The following is a 23271-nucleotide window of genomic DNA, read 5'->3' as shown; positions in this document are numbered from 1 at the left end:
ATCAAAAGCTTCCACTTACAACATATGAAAACACTGGCAGTATAAAACACTTTTCATCATGCAGTTACATAAAAGAAACATAATGCTATATATGTCATCTTAAAAGGGAGCACAGTATTTCCGGGAAAACAAAGAGTTTTAGAAAATATAAAAGTATGTTTGTGTTTGGAAATACAGCAGATGCAACTTTCTTTAATGAGAGCATCAAGCAATATAAAATATCATACCTGCAAGCAAAGTACAGTGGAGTGGCTCCTGATACATTTGGTCTGTTAATATCAGCACCACTGTCCAGCAAGCATTGCACTGTCTGGGAAGAAAAGAAACAAAACTAAAGCCAGAGAAGTCAAACAAAGACAATTACGACAATTTTAATCCATTTAATAAGGAAAGTTCTTACCACAACCCGAAGCTTTAAAGAAGAGTAGCAACATGACAATTATGGTGGTTGAATAAATTACACTTTTTGGTAAGCTCCAAGCCTCGGGCACTGCACAGTATTTGTGGAATTATCAATGTAATGTAAATTGTGTTAATCTGGGAAGGTTCCAGAAAATCACTGACACATGAAGTAGGTACCAAAGACTTGAAATGTGGCCAGTACAACTGAGGAATGGAATTTTAAATTTTATTTTATTATAATTAAGTTTAAATAGCCACATACGGCTAGTAAACTGGACAGTGCTGCTCTAGATATCTGAATTTTTTGCCTCTGAAAATAAATAGTAGATAGCAGAGCTCTAACCTTCTCAAAATTCAAAGAGCATAATAATTAAAATACAAAATACTAAAAAGCTAAGAAGTCCTTTACTGTTCACAGGAGCCAATGCCAACTCAGTTTCTCTGATAGTCATTCACATACAATCTTGTCCCCTAAGCTCCACTTCTGCAATCATCTGAGGTGTACTAGGGTACACGTTATCACATGTCTTAGGATAAATAAACATGAATGGACAGATAACATTTAAGACAGAACTGAAGCAGGCCTCTAACCTGAAAAACAAACAGAAAAAGGAAGAAAAATAAAGAAATAAAGGGAACCAAAGATAATAGCAAAAAAAATTTAAAAAGTAACTAATACTCTTAAGACAGACTAGATACTATCCATGGGACATAAACAAGATTCTGGGGGGAAAATATTCAGAGAATAAGACGTTAAAAATTTGATGGAAGAGTAAAAATTCAATGTATATATGCATGCGAAGCCACTTCAGTCCTGTCTGACTCTGAGACCCCACGCACTCACTATAAATAGCCCACCAGGCTCCTCTGTCCATGGGGTTCTCTAGGCACGAATACTGAAGTGGGTTGCCATTTCCTTCTCCAGGGGATCTTCCCAAGCCAGAGACAGAACTTGGGTCTCCTGTGTCTCCTGCAGTGGCATGTGGGTTCTGTACCACTAGCACCACCTGAGAAGCTCAAAAATTCAATAGAAGTTTAGAAATACAGTGTTGAAAAATTCTACAAGAATCAAAAAGACAAAGAAAACAGGAAAACTAGTAGAAAAACATATTAAGAAAACTAGCCAATCAATCCAAGGAGGCATGTTATAGAAACTGAGAAGAAGGGAAATAAAGGAGACAAGAGACCAAAAGGAAGTAATTAAGAAATAATACCAAAAAAATCTCCAAGAACAGAAGAACATAAGTTACTAGATTGAAAAGGCTCACCAGTACACAGCTTAATACATTAAAAGACCTACAACAAGGCATATCAAAGTAAAATTTAATAATACTGAGGATAATAAGATTCCAGAGATAAAAAGAATTCAGATTGCCATTAAACTTTTCAAGAGCAACATGGAAACGTAAACGATGAAACATCCCCAAAAGTGTTAAGTGAATGACTTTCAATGTAAAATTCCACAGCCAGCCACGCTATCATTCAAATATAAGCTTTTAAATAAAAAACATGCTTAGCTATGTAAGATATCAAAAAATTTAACTTCAACACATCTGTTCTCAAGAAGCTACTGAAGGATACTCTCCTCCAAAACAAGGGAATACAATATATCAGAATAGAAGATGCGGAATCAAGAATATCAAACATAGATGAGATTAAGAAATACTCAGGTTTAGAGAAAAACAATGGACATTATCTAATGATATTGTCTTCGAAGAAACCATGAGAAAGATTTTGTGGGAGCATATAGGAAGAATTACTGATTTACATCTATTGGATCATAGAAAAAGCAAGGAAAATTCCAAAAAAACATCTGAAAGATGATGTTGTGAAAGTGCTGCACTCAATATGCCAGCAAATTTGGAAAACTCAGCAGTGGCCACAGGACTGGAAAAGGTCAGTTTGCATTACAATCCCAAAGAAAGGCAATGCCAAAAATGCTCAACCTACCGCACAATTGCACTCATCTCACATGCTACTAAAGTAATGCTTAAAATTCTCCAAGCCAGGCTTCAGCAATACGTGAACCGTGAACTTCCAGATGTTCAAGCTGGTTTTAGAAAAGGCAACGCATATATATGGAATTTAGAAAGATGGTAACAATAACCCGGTGTATGAGACAGCAAAAGAGACACTGATGTATAGAACAGTCTTATGGACTCTGTGGGAGAGGGAGAGGGTGGGAAGATTTGGGAGAATGACATTGAAACATGTAAAATATCATGTAAGAAACGAGTTGCCAGTCCAGGTTCGATGCACGGTACTGGATGCTTGGGGCTAGTGCACTGGGATGACCCAGAGGGATGGTATGGGGAGGGAGGAGGGAGGAGGGTTCAGGATGGGGAACACATGTATACCTGTGGTGGATTCATTTTGATATTTGGCAAAACTAATACAATTATGTAAAGTTTAAAAATAAAATAAAATTTAAAAAGCAAAAAAAAAAAAAAAAAAGAAAAGGCAGAGGAACCAGAGATCAAATTGCCAACATCTGCTGGATCATGGAGAAAGCAAGAGAGTTCCAGAAAAATATCTATCTCTGCTTTATTGACTATGCCAAAGCCTTTGACTGTGTGGATCACAATAAACTGTGGAAAATTCTGAAAGAGATGGGAATACCAGACCACCTGACCTGCCTCTTGAGAAACCTATATGCAGGTCAGGAAGCAACAGTTAGAACTGGACATGGAACAACAGACTGGTTCCAAATAGGAAAAGGAGTATGTCAAGGCTGTATATTGTCACTTATTTAACTTCTACGCAGAGTACATCATGAGAAATGCTGGGCTGGAAGAAGCACAAGCTGGAATCAAGACTGCCGGGAGAAATATCAATCACCTCAGATATGCAGATGACACCACCCTTATGGCAGAAAGTGAAGAGGAACTCAAAAGCTTCTTGAGGAAAGTGAAAGAGTTGGCTTAAAGCTCAACATTCAGAAAATGAAGATCATGGCATCCGGTCCCATCACTTCATGGGAAATAGATGGGGAAACAGTTGAAACAGTGTCAGATTTTATTGTTGGGCGCAAAATCACTGCAGATGGTGACTGGAGCCATGAAATCAGAAGACACTTACTCCTTGGAAGAAAAGTTATGACCAACCTAGACAGCATATTAAAAAGCAGAGACATTACTTTGCCAATAAAGGTCTGTCTAGTCAAGGCTATGGTTTTTCCTGTGGTCATGTATGGATGTGAGAGTTGGACTGTGAAGAAAGCTGAGCGCCGAAGAATTGATGCTTTTGAACTGTGGTGTTGGAGAAGACTCTTGAGAGTCCCTTGGACTGCAAGGAGATCCAACCAGTCCATTCTAAAGGAGATCAGCCCTGGGATTTCTTTGGAAGGAATGATACTAAAGCTGAAACTCCAGTACTTTGGCCACCTCATGCGAAGAATAGACTCACTGGAAAAGACTGATGCTGGGAGGGATTGGAAGGAGGAGGAGAAGGGGACGACAGAGGATGAGATGGCTGGATGGCATCACCGACTCGATGGACGTGAGTTTGAGTGAACTCCGGGTGTTGGTGATGGACACGGAGGCCCGGCGTGCTACAATTCATGGGGTTGCAAAGAGTCGGACACGACTGAGCAACTGAACTGAACTGAATTGCTTCATTGACTACTCTAAAGCCTTTGACTGTGTGGATCACAATGAACTGTGGAAAATTATTAAAGAGACAGGAATAACCAGGCCACCTTACCTGTCTCCTGAGAAACCTGTGTGCAGGTCAAGAAGCAACAGTTAGAACCGGACATAGAACAATGGACTGGCTCAAAACTGGGAAAGGAGTACATCAAGGCTGTACATTGCTACTTTGCTTATTTAATGTATATGCACAGTACATCATGTGAAATGCTGGGCTTGATGAATCACAGGCTAGAATCAAAATTGCAGGGGAAAATATTAACAACCTCATATATGCATTGATACCACTCTAATGGAAGAAAGGGAAGAGGAATTAAAGATAAAAACACTGGCTTAAAACTCAACATTCAGAAAACTAAGATCATGACATCTGTTCCCATCACTTCACGTCAAATAGATGGGGAAAAAGTAGAAACAATGGCAGACTATTTTCTTGGGCTCCAAAACCACTGCAAACAGTGACCACAGCCACAAAATTAAAAGACGTTTGCTCCTTGGAAGAAGAGCTATAACAAACCTAGACAGTGTATTAAATAGCAGAGACATCACTTTGCCAACAAAGGTCCATATAATCAAAGCAATGGATTTTCCAGTAGTCACACAGAGATGCTAGAACTGAACCATACAGAAGGCTGAGCACTGAAGAATCAATGCTTTTGAACTGTGGTGCTGGAGAAGAGTCCCCTGGACAGTAAGATCAAATCAGTCAATTCTAAAGGAAATCAATCCTGAATATTCATTGGGAGGACTAATGCTAAAGCTCCAATACTTTGACCACCTGATGCAAAGAGCCAACTCACTGGAAAACACTGATGCTGAGAAAGATTGAAAGCAGGAGGAGAAGGGGGCAACATAGGATGAGATGGTTAGATGGTATCACCGACTCAACGGACACGAGTTTGAGCAAACTCCAGGAGATGGTGAAAGACAAAGAAGCCTGGCATGCTGCAGTCCACAAGGTAGCAAAGAGTTGGACATGACTTAGTGACTAAACAACAACTGATTCACACACCAGAAACAAAAACAAAAATGAGCAAAGTTAATAGTTATCCTAGAGAAAATGTTATTGTATTATACTACTTGACTCAGCAGTAAACAATATTTACTGAACTATATACAACAAAGGAGATCAGCCCTGGGTGTTCATTGGAAGGACTGATGTTGAAGCTGAAACTCCAATACTTTGGCCACCTGATGCGAAGAGCTGACTCATTTGAAAAGACTCTGATGCTGGGAAAGATGGGGATGACAGAGGATGAGATGGTCGGATGGCATCACCGACTTAATGGACATGGGTTTGGGTGGACTCCAGGAGTTGGTGATGGACAGGGAGGCCTGGTGTGCTGCAGTTCATGGGGTCGCGAAGAGTCAGACACAACTGAGCGACTGAACTGAATACTGTCTCACAAAAATGTGATATAATTAATTTTAGAAATGGGAAGATACTGCATGGGAAGAGGATTTAAATTAGTTAAATCCTCACTCACTATAACAAGAAATGATTCAGTGATATCTAAAAGTCATAAATTAAGAAAGAACAATAGAAGAATATTATGTGGAAATAGATACAAGAAGAGAAGCTAAAAGAATCAAAAATTGTTGCCTAATGATCATGAATTGAGAAAGAAGGGTATTTAAGGGAGTATAATTTTGTATTACAAAGATTTTGATAAAAAATATTTTAAGAGATAAGTTATTCATATATTATTGCTATTTGAATTTACTTCTATTTCAGGAGGAATTCAAAAATCTACATAATAGCAACATTATTATATTAAACTTTATCATCAGCTATACAATTGTGAAACTCAGGAGGAGTGGTCAAGAACAACTCCCAAATATAAGAAAATAAGCACTTAGGTTATTATTTTATAAGGCAAGGCCCACTTGAACCTTTTGATCATGGTTATTGCCTTTTTGACCTCTGACCTAGCTGTGTTTGTGTGATCCAAATCCGAAGTGAGACGGATAGCAGCAATAATGTTCACTGACTGTTACAGAAAGTACATAGACAATAAACCATCTCTCAAAAGGCACAGAAGAGATGAAGTCAATTACATCAAAAACACATATTAATATTTATTCAACTGAGATACAGCAACCAGAGAGGAGTTGAATTAAGTAATTAACAAAACATATTATGCATTCATAAAAATTATATAACAACTAAAAGTATATAATGATATAATAATACAAATAACCTTAGCATGTGCTTGGACACTGTGCTAATAAGCATTTATCATTTCATTTATTGCAACCTATGGGGAAGTTGATATTCTTCTCTCCAGTTTTACAAGTAGGAAACTCAGTCTCAAAGGGGTCAAGTAATATGCACCCCAATACACAAATAAACAGGGGAGCAGGGATTAAAACCTAAGTCCATGGTCATAACCACCAGACAATTTACCAAAAAAACAGAAATTCTAATTTTTCTAAATTCAGAATAGTAAATAGAATTATGGTTAATCTGGAATATCTTCTTAAATTACATTAATTGTAGATGATCTAATAGTTCCCTATAAATACCTACTTAAGAGTCAAGCTCAAGGACCAACATAAGTTATTTGTGTTTAGCTTTTAAATAATGCCATTTCTAAATCCACATAGTTTTCACATTATTTCTGCATTTTTAAAATTTATACTGCAGAGTTCACAGTAAAATAAACTAGCCATTAAACTAACATATTCCTCTACAAAGTAGTAAAACTTCAGGCAAATCATAGCAAGAAAGTAAGATGCACAAGATGAACTGTAATACATTTCTATCATATCCTTGTACATAGTAAATATTCTACAAATACATTAAAAATTCTGTTCTTAGGAAAACACTTGATTAAGAAAGAAGAAAAAGCTCATCCAGCATTTTCTTTTATATTCATAAATCTTTCTTCTTTTCTAACAAAATTATCCCAATTAAGAGCCTCAAAATATACAACCATTAAAAGAAACAAATATTTTCTAAAAGCTTCAATAGATCCCATGCAGATGAAATGTTGCCTGAAGACAAACAAGGAGAAAAACCCACTTCCCTCAAAGTAAGAATAAAAAATACATAAAGGGATTTGAAGGTAAAGGAAAAAAAATTGCCTTGCAGCACTGAAATGAGTGAAAAGTCATCAATGTTCGTGATTTAAAAAAAAAAGTTCGCAGATTTCTTTTTGTAAAAGCTCTGTAACAGGAGAAAGGATACTGCAGAGTTCAATTATTGATTAAATTACATAATAAAAGGAGCAAGAAAGTCACATAACTTAAAAGTTTGGTTGTTTTAAAATTTCCAGTCTATGTTAAACTACCTATATGTATAATAACTCTGAAACAAGGAAAATTCAGTTGGAGGAAACTCTTGAGTATTTATTAAATTAAAAATATAAAAGGTCTTGAACAAACAATACTACCTAAGGATTTTAAATTATATAGAAGCACAAGGCAAAACATAATTGAAGAGAATTCTGGATTCAGCTACTAAAATCCCCAAGAAGTTTTCAGTAACAGACAAACAAATCAGATACAATCCTTTATAAGAATGAGCACTATCAACATACACTTCTCTTAAAGTTACAAAAGAAAAAAAAATACAAACATTCAGAAATGGAAAGAAAATGGCAGAAGAATACTGGTTGGAAAGATTTTGCATTTGAATAGTCCATTCTCCCTCATATCAAAAATTTCAAAGTTTGTATGTGCTAGTAGGGGGGGACCACTTTAGATGCAAGAGTCCCAGCACTGAACAAAAATGGACGAACACCTGCCTTCATAAAGTTTACATTCTCATGGAAAAGGAAAACAAAGGGATATAAGAAATAAAATATGTAGTGTGCTAGACCATGATTTAGTGCTATCAGAAAAACTGATAGGATTCTCTATGGCAGATCTGGATTCAATTTGTTTTAGCAAATTTCTCACCCCTAAGCCCCTACATACAAATACTTCTGTGAAAACTGCACTGCATGTGTTTAAAAGACTATAAGCCGTGAAGTCCAAAAAAAAAAAAAAAACATTGTAATTTACAATTGTCATAAGTCCTGTTTTCAAAATTTCATGGCTTCTCACTTACTTGCAAAAATTAAGTTTAGCAGCTTACAATTTAGTAAAGGTAAACACGTAAAGGTATAGTAACATAAATATGTGACTGATAGCTGATTACCTATATCTTTCAAGTTAACATAACAATTTTAAGAACTACACTGAACTGAAATTATTTTATGTATCTAATATAGGTCAGGAAAACATGCTTTTTAATAATTCAGAACTTCAAATTCCCTGTCCGGCCCTCTTCCCTTTAAAACAACAACAACATCACACTATTCTCCTATTCCTAGGTAATCTACAATGGGAGTCTTCCTCCTTACAGAGTAAGAAACTGCTGGGAAGGAATCCTGAAAGAAAAGCATTGAAAGGGGATTTGCATATGGCCTTCAAGAAATCCATAAAAAGAAACTACACTTTCAACAGACTTCATGACCTTTCAAGTGATAAAACAACATCCTGAGTGGAAAACTAATGTGCAAACCTAATGTTTGGGTCAATCTCAAAAGTCATTTAATTGAAGGCAGCGACTAACCAAGACCACCTGTGCCCAATAAGCTGATAAATTACAAAGCAAGAAATCCAAGGCAGCTCTACTTTATCAATGTCAACTGTCTGAACAACAATGATCAAAGTAAAAAGGAACAGTTATTCTACATTAAACCATAAGTAAAAATCTGAGTTGCTGTATTATCATTACTAAAGAAATGATAATCAAAAAACAAAAAAAGCATCTTTCATCTCTTATTAAAAGTAATTCTGATGACAGGACAGCAAAGCACAAACAACTTATATACTAAATGAAACGGCCAACTCACTAATCTGTGACTGGTTTACACAGGTCTTCTCTAGAAACCTGTCCACCTAAGCCTATTGAGACTGAATCCATATGTAATATCAAGCAAAAATCAATATTATCCAGTTGCGTTAGAAAAAAACCACAGTAACAGAACTTTCTTTTATATGCTCACATTTCTCAGAAGTGATGAAAGGAAAATTCTAACATCAGAATAAATAAAATTACTCTGAACCTAAAACACACTCTGAAATGTTAAGTACATCTACCATTGTGCCTCAAGGCTGAATTAAGGTAATGTTTTTGCAAAAGCTTTCAATTAAGTTTGCATGGCTGTCCTATAATTCTCTGGATGAAAAGCTTGGAAGCTGGCTAAAAATTTCAAGAGAGCTGACTGAACATAAGTGAACTGTTCCTTAACAAGCCTACAGTTTTAGGGGAATAAAATGCAGTCAGTTCTATCAAAGATCATCTACTCTAAGCATAGTTCAACTATCATTTCATATTGCTTGTGAACCTTCATATCACTGTATAAATTTAGCACTATAAAGTTTATTCTGATAAAAATAAAATTTCTTTTTTAAGTGAACTGAAATTAGTCCAAAAACTAATACTGCTATATACTCTGACTTACATAAAATTGAGACTGAACCAACTGACAGTTCTCCAGAGTTTCTAAATCCAAGTTATTCAACAAAAACAGTAATCAACCATTTGTGGCAATTAAACGCATCAATAAATCTTAAAGACCTAAAGACAATGAAAAAAGTTATCAAAAAGTAAGTTCAACTCATTGTCAAAAAAATTGGAGTCAATTATACATATATCTTGCCCATGGACAGAGGAGCCTGGCGGACTACAGTCCATGGGGTCACAGAGTCAGACACGATTCAGCAACTACACCTTCACAACAATATAAGTTTTTTTACTATACTTCTAAAAATGAGATTAAAAATCAAACAACACACTGGGCCTAGCTTACTGCACAAGAGTAAATGAATTCAAGAGTTCAGGTAGTGATCCTTGTACTGTTTTTACAGATTCATATCATCAATATTAATAATGGCAATAATAGTACCAATAGTATCATTACTCTTAAGTGTCTTCCAAAGTGCTCACAACACTTTCTTTAATTATGTAATCAGTAGACAGAATATACCTTAGGAGATAGATAAGGATAGACGAAGAAAAACAGTTGCCAGACTATATAGTAAGCCAGATGAATAATCAAATTCTCAAACAATTTTCTATTTGAAATCAATATCCACAGACAATACAATAATTCTGGTATTGTATAGCTCCCCTTCATGGATCACAGCCTGTCTTGATGAAGGGGCTGGTGTAACTTAATAAAGTGAAGAACTATGCCATGCAGAGCCACCAAACAGATGGGTCATAGTGAAGAGTTCTAAGAAAATGTGGTCCACTGGAGCAGGGAATGGCAAACCATTCCAGTATTCTAGCCTCAAGAACCACATGAACAGTATGAAAAGGCAAAAAGATATGACACCAGAAGATGAGTTACCCAGGTCAAGAGGTGTCTAATATGCTACTAGGGAAAAGTAGACGGCAATTACTAATAGCTCCAGAAAGAAAGAAGTAGTTGGGCCAAGGTGGAAATGATGCTCAGTTGTAGATGTGTTGAAAGTGAAGTCTCATACTGTAAAGAAGACTATTGCATAGGAACACAGAATGATAGGTTTATGAATCAAGGCAAAGAGCTGACACATTGGAAAAGACCCTGATGCTGGGAAAGATTGATGGCAGAAGGAGAAGGGGACACCAGAGGACGAGATGGTTGAAGACATCACTGACTCAATGAACATCAGTTTGACCAAACTCAGGGAGATAGTGAAGAACAGGGAAGCCTGGCATGCTGCAGTTCATGGGGTTGCAAAGAGTCAGACATGAATTAGCAACTGAATAAATTAGATGTGGTCAAGCAGGAGATGACAAGAGTGGACATCTACATCTTAGGAATCAGTGAACTAAAATGGACAGGAATGGACAAATTTAATTCAGATGACCATTATATCTACTACTGTGGGCAAGAATCCCTTAGAAGAAATGGAGCAGCCCTTATAGTCAACAAGAGAGTCCAAAATACAGTACTTGGTGCAATCTAAAAAATGACAGAATGGTCTCCGTTCATTTCTAAGGCAAACAATTCAACATTACAGTAATTCAAGTCTATGCCTCAACCACTGATGCCAAAGAAGTTGAAATCGACTGGTTCTATTAAAATCTACAAGACCTTCTAGAACTAACACCACAAAAAGATGTGCTTTTCATCAGAGGGGATTGGAATGCAAAGGTAGGAAGTCAAGAGATACCTGGCAAGTTTAGTCTTAGAGTATAAAATGAAGCAAGGCAAATATTAAGAGAGTTTGGTCAAGAGAATACACTGGTCACAGGAACCACCCTTTTCCAACAACACAAGAGACAACTCTGCACATGGACATCACCAAATGGTCAGTATTAAAATCAGACTGACTATATTCTTTGCAGCCAAAGATGGAGAAGCTCTATAAACTCAGTAAAAACAAGATCTGGAGCTGACTGTGGCTCAGATCATCAGCTCCTTATTGCAAAATTCAGGCTTAAATTGAAGACAGTAGGGAAAACCACTAGGCCATTCAGGTATAATCATCTCCCTTATGACTATACAGTGGAGATGACAAATAGATTCAAGGGATTACATCCGGTAGACAGAGTGCCTGAAGAACTATGGACAGAAGACTGGAACAATGTATAGGAGGCAGTAATCAAAATCATCCCAAAGAAAAAGAAATTTAAGGCAAAATGATTGTCTGAGGAGGCTTTACCAATAGCTGAGGAAAGAAGAGAAGTGAAAAGCTAGGAAGAAAGGGAAAGGTATACCAAACTGAATGCAGAGTTCCAGAGTATAGCAAGGAGAGGTAAGAAGGCCTTCTTAAATGAACAATGCTGAGAAATAGAGGAAAACAATAGAATGGATAAGACTTGAGATCTCTTCAAGAAAATTGGGGAAAGGGAACATTTCATGCAAGAATGAAGAATGGGGAGGATAAAGGACAGAAACAGTAAGGACCTAACAGAAGCAGGAGAGATGAAGAGGTGGCAAGAATACACAGAAGAACTGTACAAAAAAGGTCTTAATGATCTGGGTAACCACAATGCTGTGGTCACTCATCTAGAGGCAGACATCCTGGAGTGTAAAGACAAGTGGGCCTTAGGAAGCATTATTATAAACAAAGCTAATGGAGGTGATGGAATTCTAGATAAGCTATTTCAAATCCTAAAAGATGATGCTGTTAAAGTGCTGTACTCAGTGTGTCAGCAAATTTGGAAAACTCAGCAGTGGTCACAGGACTGGAAAATGTCAGTTTTCATTGCAATGCCAAAGAATGTTCAAACTACTGTACAATTGCATTTGTTTCACATGCTAGTAAGGTAATGTTCAAAATCTTTCAAGCTAGGCTTCAGCAGTATATGAACTGAGAACTTCCAGATGTACAGGCTGGATTTAGAAAAGGTAGAGGAACCAGAGATCAAATTGCCAACATCTGTTGGATCACAGAGAAAGCAAGGTAATTCCAGAAAAACATCTATTTCTGCTTCATTGACTATGCTAAAGCCTTTGACATTGTGGATCACACTGTGGAAAATTCTTAAAAAGATGGGACTATCAAACCACCCTACCTGTCTCCTGAGAAACCTGTATGCGGGTAAAGAAGCAACAGAACCAGACATGGAACAACAGACTGGTTCAAAATTGAGAAAGGCGTAAGACAAGGCTGTATACTATCACCCTGCTTATTTAACATCTATGCAGAGAGTACATCATTAGATATGTTGAGCTGAATGAATCACAGGCTGGAATCAAGATTGCAGGGAAAAATATGAACAGTCTCAGATATGCAGATGATACCATTCTAATGGCAGAAAGTAAAGAGGAACTAAAGAGCTTTTTGATGAGAGTGAAAGAGGAGAGCAAAAAAGCTGGCTTAAACTCAACATTCAGAAAACTAAGATCATGGCATCTGGTCCCATCACTTCATGGCAAACAGAAGGGGGAAAAGTGGAAGCAATGATAGATTTTCTTTTCTTGGGCTCCAAAATCACTGCAGATGTTGACTGCAGCCATGAAATTAAGACACTTGCTCCCTGGAAGAAAAACCATGACAAACCTAGACAGCATATTAAAAAGCAGAGATGTCACTTTGACAACAAAGGTCCATATAGTCAAAGCTATGGTTTTTCCAGTGGTCATGTATGGATGTGAGAGCTGGACCATAAAGAAGGCTGAGTGCCCAAGACTTGATGCTTTTGAATTGCAGTGCTGGAGAATATTGAGAGTCCCTTGGAATGCAAGGAGATGAAATCAGTCAGTCCTAAAGGAAATCAATCCCGAACATTCACTGGAAGGATTGATGCTGGAGCTGATATTCCAATACTTTGATCACCTGATGAGAAAAGCCAACTCATTGGAAAAGATCCTGATGCTGGGTAAGACTGAAGGCAAAAGGAAAAGAGGGTAGCAGAGGATGAGATGGTTAGATGGCATCACTGATTCAATGGACATGAATTTGAGCAAACTCCAGGAGATAGTGAAGAACTGGGAAGCCTGGCACAGTCCAGGGGGTCGCAAGAGTCAGAACTGAAGTAGTTTAAAATCATAATGCTATTGTCACAAGGACAAAAATGATCATACTGTAGTCTTCAACTGACCAAACCACTTCCTTCCAGCAAGAGGATGAAAACATCCTTATCTTGATTTACCTCTAACAAAACACATGTATCTATATGAAATCATGTCAAAAATTACTTGATTTCTTAATTATGACAAAATCAATCTTTCTTCCAAATCTTTTATCTGTAAAAAAAGTAATGTAAATCTACAATTTATGTGTCATCAAAGCAAGAATAAAGTATTCAATTATAAATTCTACAAAGCTTTAGAGCTCTTAGCCAGTTCAAAATCTTTTCATGCATTCTTGAGATTTTCCCTAAAATGAGATTAAAAGGTAAATTTCAGAGCATTTCTTTATCATATCATCCTCTTTAATTTGAAAAGAGCTGATATGCTTTTAAAAATATTTTTAATGGAGCTTCTTTCCCTCTCTAAAGTTTTACATTTTATTCTATAAAATATGTGTACATACTCAGTCCTGTCCGACTCTTTGCGACTCATGCACTGCAGTCCACCAGGCTCCTCTGTCCATGGAATTTTCCAGGCAGGAATACTGGAGTGGCTTGCCATTTGCTACTCCAGGGGATCTTACAAACCCAGGGATCCAACCCACATCTCCTGTGTCTCCTGCACTGGCAGGTGCATTCTCTACCACTGAGCCTCCTGGGAAGCCCCATAAAATATATAATCAATATATAGTATTGATTCTAAACTTAAAAATAGAATCTTAAAACCTATGTGGACTGGTATATGTCTACATGGACATAAGTTTTGAAGACCTTTTAATGAGTTTACGCAAAAGTTAACTACCTGGAGACAACACAAAGGCCATTTTCATTTGCTGATACCTGACAAAGCATTTTAGACTTTGTTCAACTTATGGTAAGATATACAGTTAAAAGCAAAATCAATAATCCCTACACCCTGTAGTAACTTACATCTCAGAGCCCTTAAATCAAATTCAACTTAAGATAAAAGAATAACCTCATCCACTAAGATTTGAACAGATCCCAGAAATACATTATGACAATTAACATAACTATCAACACAGATTTTTAGAGGTGGAATGCCATCTGGAGGCTAGGAAATGGACTAATTTTTCAAGATTCCTTCTTGCCCTAATCGAAGGACTAAAAATATATACAATGAATTGGAAAATAGTGCTAAGCATTACCTTTGTGTATGATCCTCGCAGGTAACTATAATGGACCAAATATAAAGGAACCTTACTCACTAATACAATCAACCACAAGTCAACGTGGCTTTTTACACTCGTCCTCCTGTACTATATCTGTAAAATCTCACCCTGTGAAACCCATCACCACCATGAAGTCAGGCCACCTATAAATCTGAAAATACAGTTCTTCAAAGGCCATCTGACTATGAGCAATTCTCTCTTACTTTACCACACCTGCTTTAGGTTGTAAACCATATGGAGTGTATTATACTAACTACTCTTCAATAACTTCAGTAGGCAATTCTAAATTTTCAATGCACCCTGTAATGCACATGTTTTGAACCAAGGTTTTCTGAGTAATTTTTGCTTCTTCACTGGCTCAAGGCACCTAAAATTAGCTTTTGTAGATAATTCCTAATCTGAATTTAGTTTTTTACTACACAAATTACTGGGCAACAGATACAGTTTGCAATCTTAGTAAATGATATGCCACTCATTTGTTTCAGCAGAGTGTTTAATATTAAAGCAGGTGCTTTTCTGTTGAGTAAGAGCTACCAGCAGGACTCTAACAGGCAACGGTTGCTTACTGGGGTCTGTCAAGATTAGATTTTAGATGATTTTTCCCCCACCCAGAATACTTCTTAAATTTAGTAATACTGACTTGCAGAAAGTAAAAAGTAATGAAAAGGAATAATCCTAAAAACACTGAATTAGTTTTCAGATGATAAAAGACAAAAGAATAATAATGAACACTGGTGTTCAGAAGAAATGCCAGGAAAGAAAAAAATATTCATATATCTCTTTTATCCAACTCTTATTAAACATATGACAATGTAAACTTTGAGCTCACTACCTTAAAGAAGTGTAATATTTTGTGAATTGAGGTCATACATAAAGCATCTAAGTATGTAGGAGCCAACAGCCTGAACCCAGGTTAAGAAAAAAGTGTTTGCAAAGACAGAAATCCAGATTCCACCAAGAATTTTCCCAACAAAAACATTAGACTCAGAATGTGTACAAAATAATAAACATAAACTTTTTATCTTTGTAGATGCCGGCAGTGTTTTTTTGTTTTCAGTTGGTTTTTCATTTTAGTTAGCAAATAAATAATATTCTATTATCCATAATGTTAAATGTGGGAAAAAACTGAAAGTAACCAGGATATGAAATTATAAAAGGCAGAAAGTCAATCTAAAATCTTAAGCCAACAATCTTTAAATAAGGTAGCAGTCTCCTAATGAGAAAGAAAACTATTAGCAATTTTAAAAGTCAAATGTTTATACATAGGGATAACAGTAAAGTACTGCCGTAAAACAAATGCATGATTTTAGAAATCAAAAGTAAGAAAGAAAACAGCTGTGATTCTAGTACTTATATATAGTACTTATATGCCACGGGAGTAGAAAAATGTGATAACCCAAGTTGAACTATTTAAGCAAAGTTGGAGTTTACTCTCTTCATGGTCTAATTCCAAAACTTGAGGCTTAATGGTAAAAATATGAAAATGGTAAAAAAAATAAAATAAAATAGTTGTTTGATAAAACTGACAACAGAATAAACATTATAAACAAATTATTTGTTAATATTTAAAATTTAAAACACATAGCTAATAAATTTATGAATCAAAAATAAAATTGAAATCCAAATTACATTAAACATATTTAAAAGCACTATTTGCTGTTCCTTTTATCCACATAGAATATACTAATTAGAAGTGCACATGATGCAGAAAATGTTTTAAGATTTTGCTTTATGTTTCCAATTATGCACAGTGAAAAGTTTTTCATCGATTCAAAGTTTACAAAAAAAAAACACATGCAACTTAAAGTCCTTGAGGCTTAATTTACCGTCTTGTGACCATTCTGGCAGGCCACATGCAGCGCTGTCTGCCCCATCGCATCCTCAACATCGACATCACTGACGTGTTGTACAAGGTCATGGAGTAGTTCTGTCCGCCCATTCACAGCCAGCCAGTGTATCTGTACAGCCATTTAGTTACTTAACATTTATGCAGGAGTATTTCATATAAAAACAGCAAATAAATAATGCAATTATTTCTCAACTGTGAGCACTACATGCATACCAAAGATTAAAATTAAAATTTAAGCCAATATAATTTTTTCCTATATTTTAAATGGGGGAAAATATGTATCAGGATATAGGTTACACAGTCATGTACTTCAAAATCAAGTTTTGCAATGTTCAAAGTAATTAAAAATCCTAAACTGAGGATCACTAATACTCTGCTTCTTAGATGACCATGGACTGTAGGTATAGCTTATCTCTAGAGAAGAGGTACTGAACATTTTCCCTTCCCCAGAAACAAACATAAGATAAAAAATAATCAACACAGTAGGGGTCATATTCTTTATTTCCTATATTTTACATGTAATGCATAAAACATACATAAATAACACACATGGGGAGGATAAAAAATATAAAACGTCTAGAAGTCTACAACTCAAAGATAATGCTGTAACTTTGGTCTATGCTGTCCATGCATTTTTCATTGGCCTTTTTTCCATTAAAAAAAATATATCATGTAACTTGTTTTAAAATGGTAGCTTTGAACCCAAGAACCAGCTCCTACTTCTTCCCAAACCACTGAAATGACAATAAAGGGTACTTTTTCTTAAACAACAGATCTATTAAGATAATGGAGGAGGAAATGGCAACCCACTCCAGTATTCTGGCTGGGAAAATCCCTTGGACAGAGCAGCCTCCCAGACAACAGTCCAAAGGGTTGCAAAGATTTGGACACTACTGAGCAACTGAATATGCACATTAAGATAAAGAACAGGAGAGAATACAATAGCAACCCATTTTGGAAGCTTTTGTCTATTTTGTCAGAACAGAAAGATGACCCCTAAGCCAGTAAAGGAAAATTGAGATCACAGAACTCCCCCAAAAGGTAGTAAACACCCTACAGTGTCTCTTGGTTACATATAACTTTTTTTTTTAAAGGCTTAAAATGTATTTTAATAAGTTCATGTTGCATTATTCATTTCTCAGAAAAACTTCAAAGGTATTAGGGACAAATCAAACATGGTACACCAATAAAAAATGCACAGCATAACTACCTAAGATAGGCAAAGCTAAGAGCTACCGTCTGACACTCAGCATACAGCAACCCTGTTCTCAAGATTGTACTAGGCCTATCAAGAAAGCTGTGAATGGCAACATCACAGACACAAAAGGGCCATTTCTGGGTTGTCCTTACCCAAGAAAAAGATGGAGGCAAGTTTAACACAAGATTTTTTAAAGATACACTAAATGAAAATCTCTAAGAGAAAATGTCTTCCTTGGGACATGAAAGGGTAATATATGGGACATAACAGAACCGTATGTATGTTGTCTGTGACCTCTGTGGACATGTGCCTGAATTCCCACCTGGGAGTGATTGGAACAGTGGGGCCAAGGTCATTGGGGGATGTTTGGTTTTTGTGGTATATGTGGCAGGATCTCTGGGGTGAGACAGTGCACTAAGTCGTGTCCAACTCTTGCAACCCCATGGACTGTAGCCTGCCAGGCTCCTCTGTCTATGGGATTCTCCAGGCAAGAATACTGGAGTGGGTTGCCATTTCCTTCTCCACATATAACTTTTATATGAACTAAGAAACCAAAAGATCTGTGTGACTCGCTTTACTTCAGTATTCATTTTATTAACATGGTCAGAAACAGAACCTGCAGTATCTCCGAGGTATGTATATAAATAAAAACCCAAAACAAGAGAAAGGCAAAGGCATCTCCAGGATGATGGTGAAGAGATATTCCAAATAACACTGTACAGCAAGCCAAGAAATCAATCAGCAGTCTCCGTAACAGACTCCCTCAAAACTATTCAAGATGAAAGGTAGTGAACATATGTTATGAGGATATTTACAAAGTTCAGGGAAACTCTAGCAAAGAATTGACAATACACATTTAGAAAACAAAATTCTGAGCTGCAATGAAGAGAGAAACAGAAAAGACATATGGATTGAAAAGGAAAAGTTATAATTATCTTAATTTGCAGATGATATGATTATCTATGTGGAAAATCCTAAGGAGTCTACCAGAAACTCCTGAATTAATCAAGTGAGTTCAGCAAGGTCACAAGATATGTGATCAACTCATAAAAAGCAATTGTATCTCTATGTACTAGCAATGAACATGCAGAAATCAAAATTAAAAATAATGTTACTTACAATTGCTACAAAGAAAATAAAATAGCTATACACTTAAACCTTGCACAAGATCTGTATGCTGAGCAACATAAAATTCTAATGAAAGAAATCAAAGACTTAAATAAATGGAAAGACATACTGTGTTTACAGATTGGAAGACTCAACATAGTAAAGATATCAATTCTCCCCAAATTGATCTATAGGCTTAATGCAATTCCAATTAAAATAATCTCAGCAGGGTTTTTCATCATAGACAAGTTTATTCTAAAATTTATATGGATGCGTGAAAGAACCAAAGTAGCTAACACAATCTTGACAAAAATGAAGTGGGAGGAATTACTCTACCTGCTATTAAGGCTTACTATATAGCTAGAGTAATCAAGACAGTGTGATAATGGCAAATGCATACAGACAGTGGAACAGAACTGAGGACCCCAAAATAACCCCATACAGGTATGTCTAAAACATTTTTGAGAGAGATACAAAGCTAATTTCACACAGGAAGTATACAGTCTTTACAACAAATAGTGCGAGAGTAACTGGAATCCATAGGTAAAAAAATGAGCCTTGACTTAAGCATCACAGACAAATATTAGCTCAAAACAGATCATAGGCTTAGATATAAAATGTAAAATTAAAGAACTTTTTGAAAAAGGTAAGAGAAAATCTTCAGGCTCCACGGCAAGGTAAAGAGTTCCTAAACTAGATACCAAAAACACAGTCCATAAATGCAAAAACTGATATACTAAACTTCATCAAAATTTAAAACTTTCACACTACAAAAGACCCAGTTTAGAATTTTAAAAGGCAAAGTAAAGATGAGGAGAAAATATTTGCAAGTCACATACCTGACAAAGGTTTGATATTTCCAAAATACAAAGAATTCTAACAACTCAATTAAAAAAAAAAAAAAACCAGAAAATGGGCAAATGACTTGAACTCATTTCACAAAATAGGATATATAGATGGCAAATAAAACACACAAAAAGCTGTTCAACATTGGCAATTAGGTAAATGCAAATTAAAACCACAATGAGATATCACTACATACATACCTAACAAGATGACTAAAATAAAATACAGTTACAACACCAAATGCTGGCGAGAATGACAGAAAACTAGATCATTCGTATGTTGCAGGTGGGAGTATAAAAAGATACAGTGAGCCTGGAAAAGCTTTCCAGTGCACTTTAAAACTAAACATGAAACTACCATACAACCTAGCAACTGTATTCCTGGGCATTATATTCCCTAAAACATGAAACCTTTATGTTCACACAAAAACCTGTACACTATGTTCATGGCAGTTTCATTCACAATAGGCCCAAACAGGAAACAACCCAGATGTCTTTCAACAGGTGAATGGTTAAACAATCAGTGGTACATCTACACCAAGAAATACTTGTCAGCAATGTAGAGGAATGAATCATTAATACACACAACCAAGATCCATCCCCGTGGAATATGATCAGCACACAAAAGCCCATTCCTAGTATGATTCCATTTATATTATACTCTTGAAATGACAAAATTTTAGAAATGAAGAACAGATTACTGATTGCCAGGGTTAGGCATGGGATGAAGGAAAGGAAAGGTGTGATTATAAAAGAAAATAAAAAACATCTTTTTGGAGTTGGAAATACTAATATTGACTGCGGTAGTGGACACATAGACCTATAAAGGTAGTAAATCTGTCTAAAACTTAACATACATAAACAGGTAAAAGTGGATAGAAGTTAAACTGGAGAAATCTGAATAACATAAACTATATCATTGTCAATATTCTGGTCATAACATTATACTATGGTTTTATAAAATGCTACCATTGAGGAAAACTGTGCAAAATATACAGAGGATTTCTTTGTTATTATTTCTTACAACTGCATATGAATCTACAAGTATCTCATTTTTGAAAATACAATTATTAATCACATGAAAAACAAAATGCTGTGAGAGAAAGAAAAGCAACTATAGGGACTTCCCTGGCAGTCCAATGGTTAAGACTCTGCACTCCAAGGGCAGGGGACATGGGTATGATGCCTGGTCATAGGACTAAGAACCCACATGCCACAAAACACAGCATTCTCCCCACCCCCAAAAAGCAACTGTAGTAAATTTTTTGGCCTAACTATGAACAGTTTTTATTTAGCCAAAAAATTAAAACAGTGAAAAATGACCTAACAAAAATTACACTTCTACTGGATGGGTGTGAGGGAAATGTGCTTGTACATGATGGGATAAGAGGAGGTGAGGCTAAAAAAGAAACACTTAACTTGATATTCCAGCAAGTCAATAGGTGATGCCTAAAACTGAAAAGTCAAAAAGCAGTTATACTAGCCTGTTATTTAGAATTAGGGAAACAAAAATTTTAAATCTATTAAAATAATTGAGAAAAGTTGACTGTGGAGTGAGAAATTTGGAAGCTGAGGAGGAAGGTCAAAAGAATGTTACTAAAGACCTAGATGTGAAACCAGACACTATAAAACTCCTAGAGGAAAACAAAGGCAGAACACTCTCTGACATAAATCACAGCAACATCTTTTTGATCTACCTCCCAGAATAATGGAAATAAAAAATAAATAAACGGTGCCTACTTAAACTCAAAAGCTTTTGCACAGCAAAGGAAACAAATTGGGAGAAAATATTTGCAAATATTTGTGACTGATAAGAGATTAGTCTCCAAAATTTACAAACAGCTTATGACATTTAACAGCAGCAAAACAACCCACTCAAAAAATACACAGAAGACCTAAATAGACATTTCTCAAACAAAGACATACAGATGGCCAATAATCACATGAAAAGATGTTCAACACCGCTAATTATTAGAGAATTGCAAATCAAAACTACAATTATCAAAAAAATCACAAACAATAAATGCTGGAGAGGGTATGGAGAGAAAGGAACCCACCTACACTGTTAGCAGGAATATAAATTGGTACAGCCACTATGGAGAAGAGTATGGAGGTTCCTTTAAAAACTAAAAACAGAGCTACCATATGACCCTGCAATCCCACTCCTGGGCATATATCCAGAGAAAAGCATGATCTGAAAGGATACATGCATCCCAATGTTCACTGCAGCACTGTTTACAACAGCTAAGAGAGGAAGCAACCTAAATGTCCACTGACAGAGGAATGGATAAAGAAGATGTGGTAAATATATACAATGGAATATTACTCAGCCATTAAAATGAATGAAATAATGCCACTTATAGCAACATGGATGGGCCTAGAGACTGTCATACTGAGTGAAGTAAGTCAGATAAAGAAATGTCATATGACATCCCTTATATATGAAACTTAAGAAAGAAATGATACAAATGAACTTATTTACAAAACAGAAAGACACTCAGACTTATAAAATGAACTTATGGTTGCCAGGGGAAGGGACACTTAGGGAGTTTGAGATGGTCATATATACATGCTATATTTAAAATGGATAACCAACAAGGGCTTACCATATAGCACTTGCAACTCTGCTCAATGTTATGTGGCAGCATGAGTGGGAGGGAGGTTTAGGGAAGAAAGGGTGCATGTATATATATAGCTGAGTCCCTCTGCTGTTCACCTGAAACTATCACAGCTTTGTTAACCATCTGTGTGTGTATGTATGCTCAGTTGCTCAGTCACGTTCAACTTTTTGCAGCCCCATGGACTGTAGTCTACCAGGCTCCTCTGTCCATAGAATCTTTCAGGCATACTGGAGTGGGTTACCATTTCCTACTCTAGGGGAGCTTCCTGACCCAGGGACTAAACCCGCATCTCTTCCATCACTTGCACTGGCAGGTGGATTCTTTACCACTGTGCCACCTGGAAAGCCCTGTTAATTGGCTACACCCCAATATAAAATAAAAAGTTTAAAAGAAAAAAAAAAAGAGAATGTTTATTTTTTTTCAGGCTAAGAGTGTCATAAATTAGATGTATATTTATTTGACATAAAATGCCATACAATTCACGGCCTTACAATTCATCTATTTAAAGCATACAGCTTACTGGGTTTTAGTACATTGAGAGTTGTGCAATCATCACTACAGTCAATTTTAGAACATTTTCATTTCCCCCAAAGAAGCCCTGTACCCATTAGCACTCCCATTTCCTGAGATGGATACAGAAGATACATGTCTCACTCTGACTCTGCCACCTGCATGAAGAAACTCATCCACTGCCTTCAGTTTTTCTTACTGATATTCTTCTGCTTTTTTCTCATAGGACTCTTAGAGGCAATGAATTCTGACAGTAGTTGGGAGACAGTATAGGCAACATAACAAAACAAACATCACATCATTTTTATTGCCTCACTTTTATAATTCTGCTGAGTTCAGAACAAATCAAGTCTAAATATTTCACCCTTAACATCAATATGTATAAATTAGCTGAGAAGTG

General features: G+C 36.1%; 1 protein-coding gene across 7 annotated transcripts in view; it reads right to left on the bottom strand.

Moving 5' to 3' along the window:
- HACE1 (HECT domain and ankyrin repeat containing E3 ubiquitin protein ligase 1) overlaps nt 1-23271 on the bottom strand; it is a 118346-nt gene that overhangs the window by 78041 nt on the left and 17034 nt on the right. For 4 of the 7 annotated variants that reach the window (XM_027551322.1, XM_027551324.1, XM_027551323.1 and 1 more), the window contains 2 exons: nt 16568-16699; nt 228-310 (listed from right to left, as the gene is read on the bottom strand). In XM_027551322.1, the coding sequence (XP_027407123.1) occupies nt 228-310; nt 16568-16699 (215 nt within the window). Of the gene's footprint in view, nt 1-227; nt 311-16567; nt 16700-23271 lie in introns of those variants that run through there. The other 3 variants (XM_027551326.1, XM_027551327.1, XM_027551328.1) reach the window with 2 other exon arrangements.

Source organism: Bos indicus x Bos taurus, chromosome 9, assembly GCF_003369695.1.
Source record: "Bos indicus x Bos taurus breed Angus x Brahman F1 hybrid chromosome 9, Bos_hybrid_MaternalHap_v2.0, whole genome shotgun sequence".
In the NCBI taxonomy this organism is placed as follows: Eukaryota; Metazoa; Chordata; class Mammalia; order Artiodactyla; family Bovidae; genus Bos; species Bos indicus x Bos taurus.
This window is presented reverse-complemented; position numbering and strand designations above follow the sequence as displayed.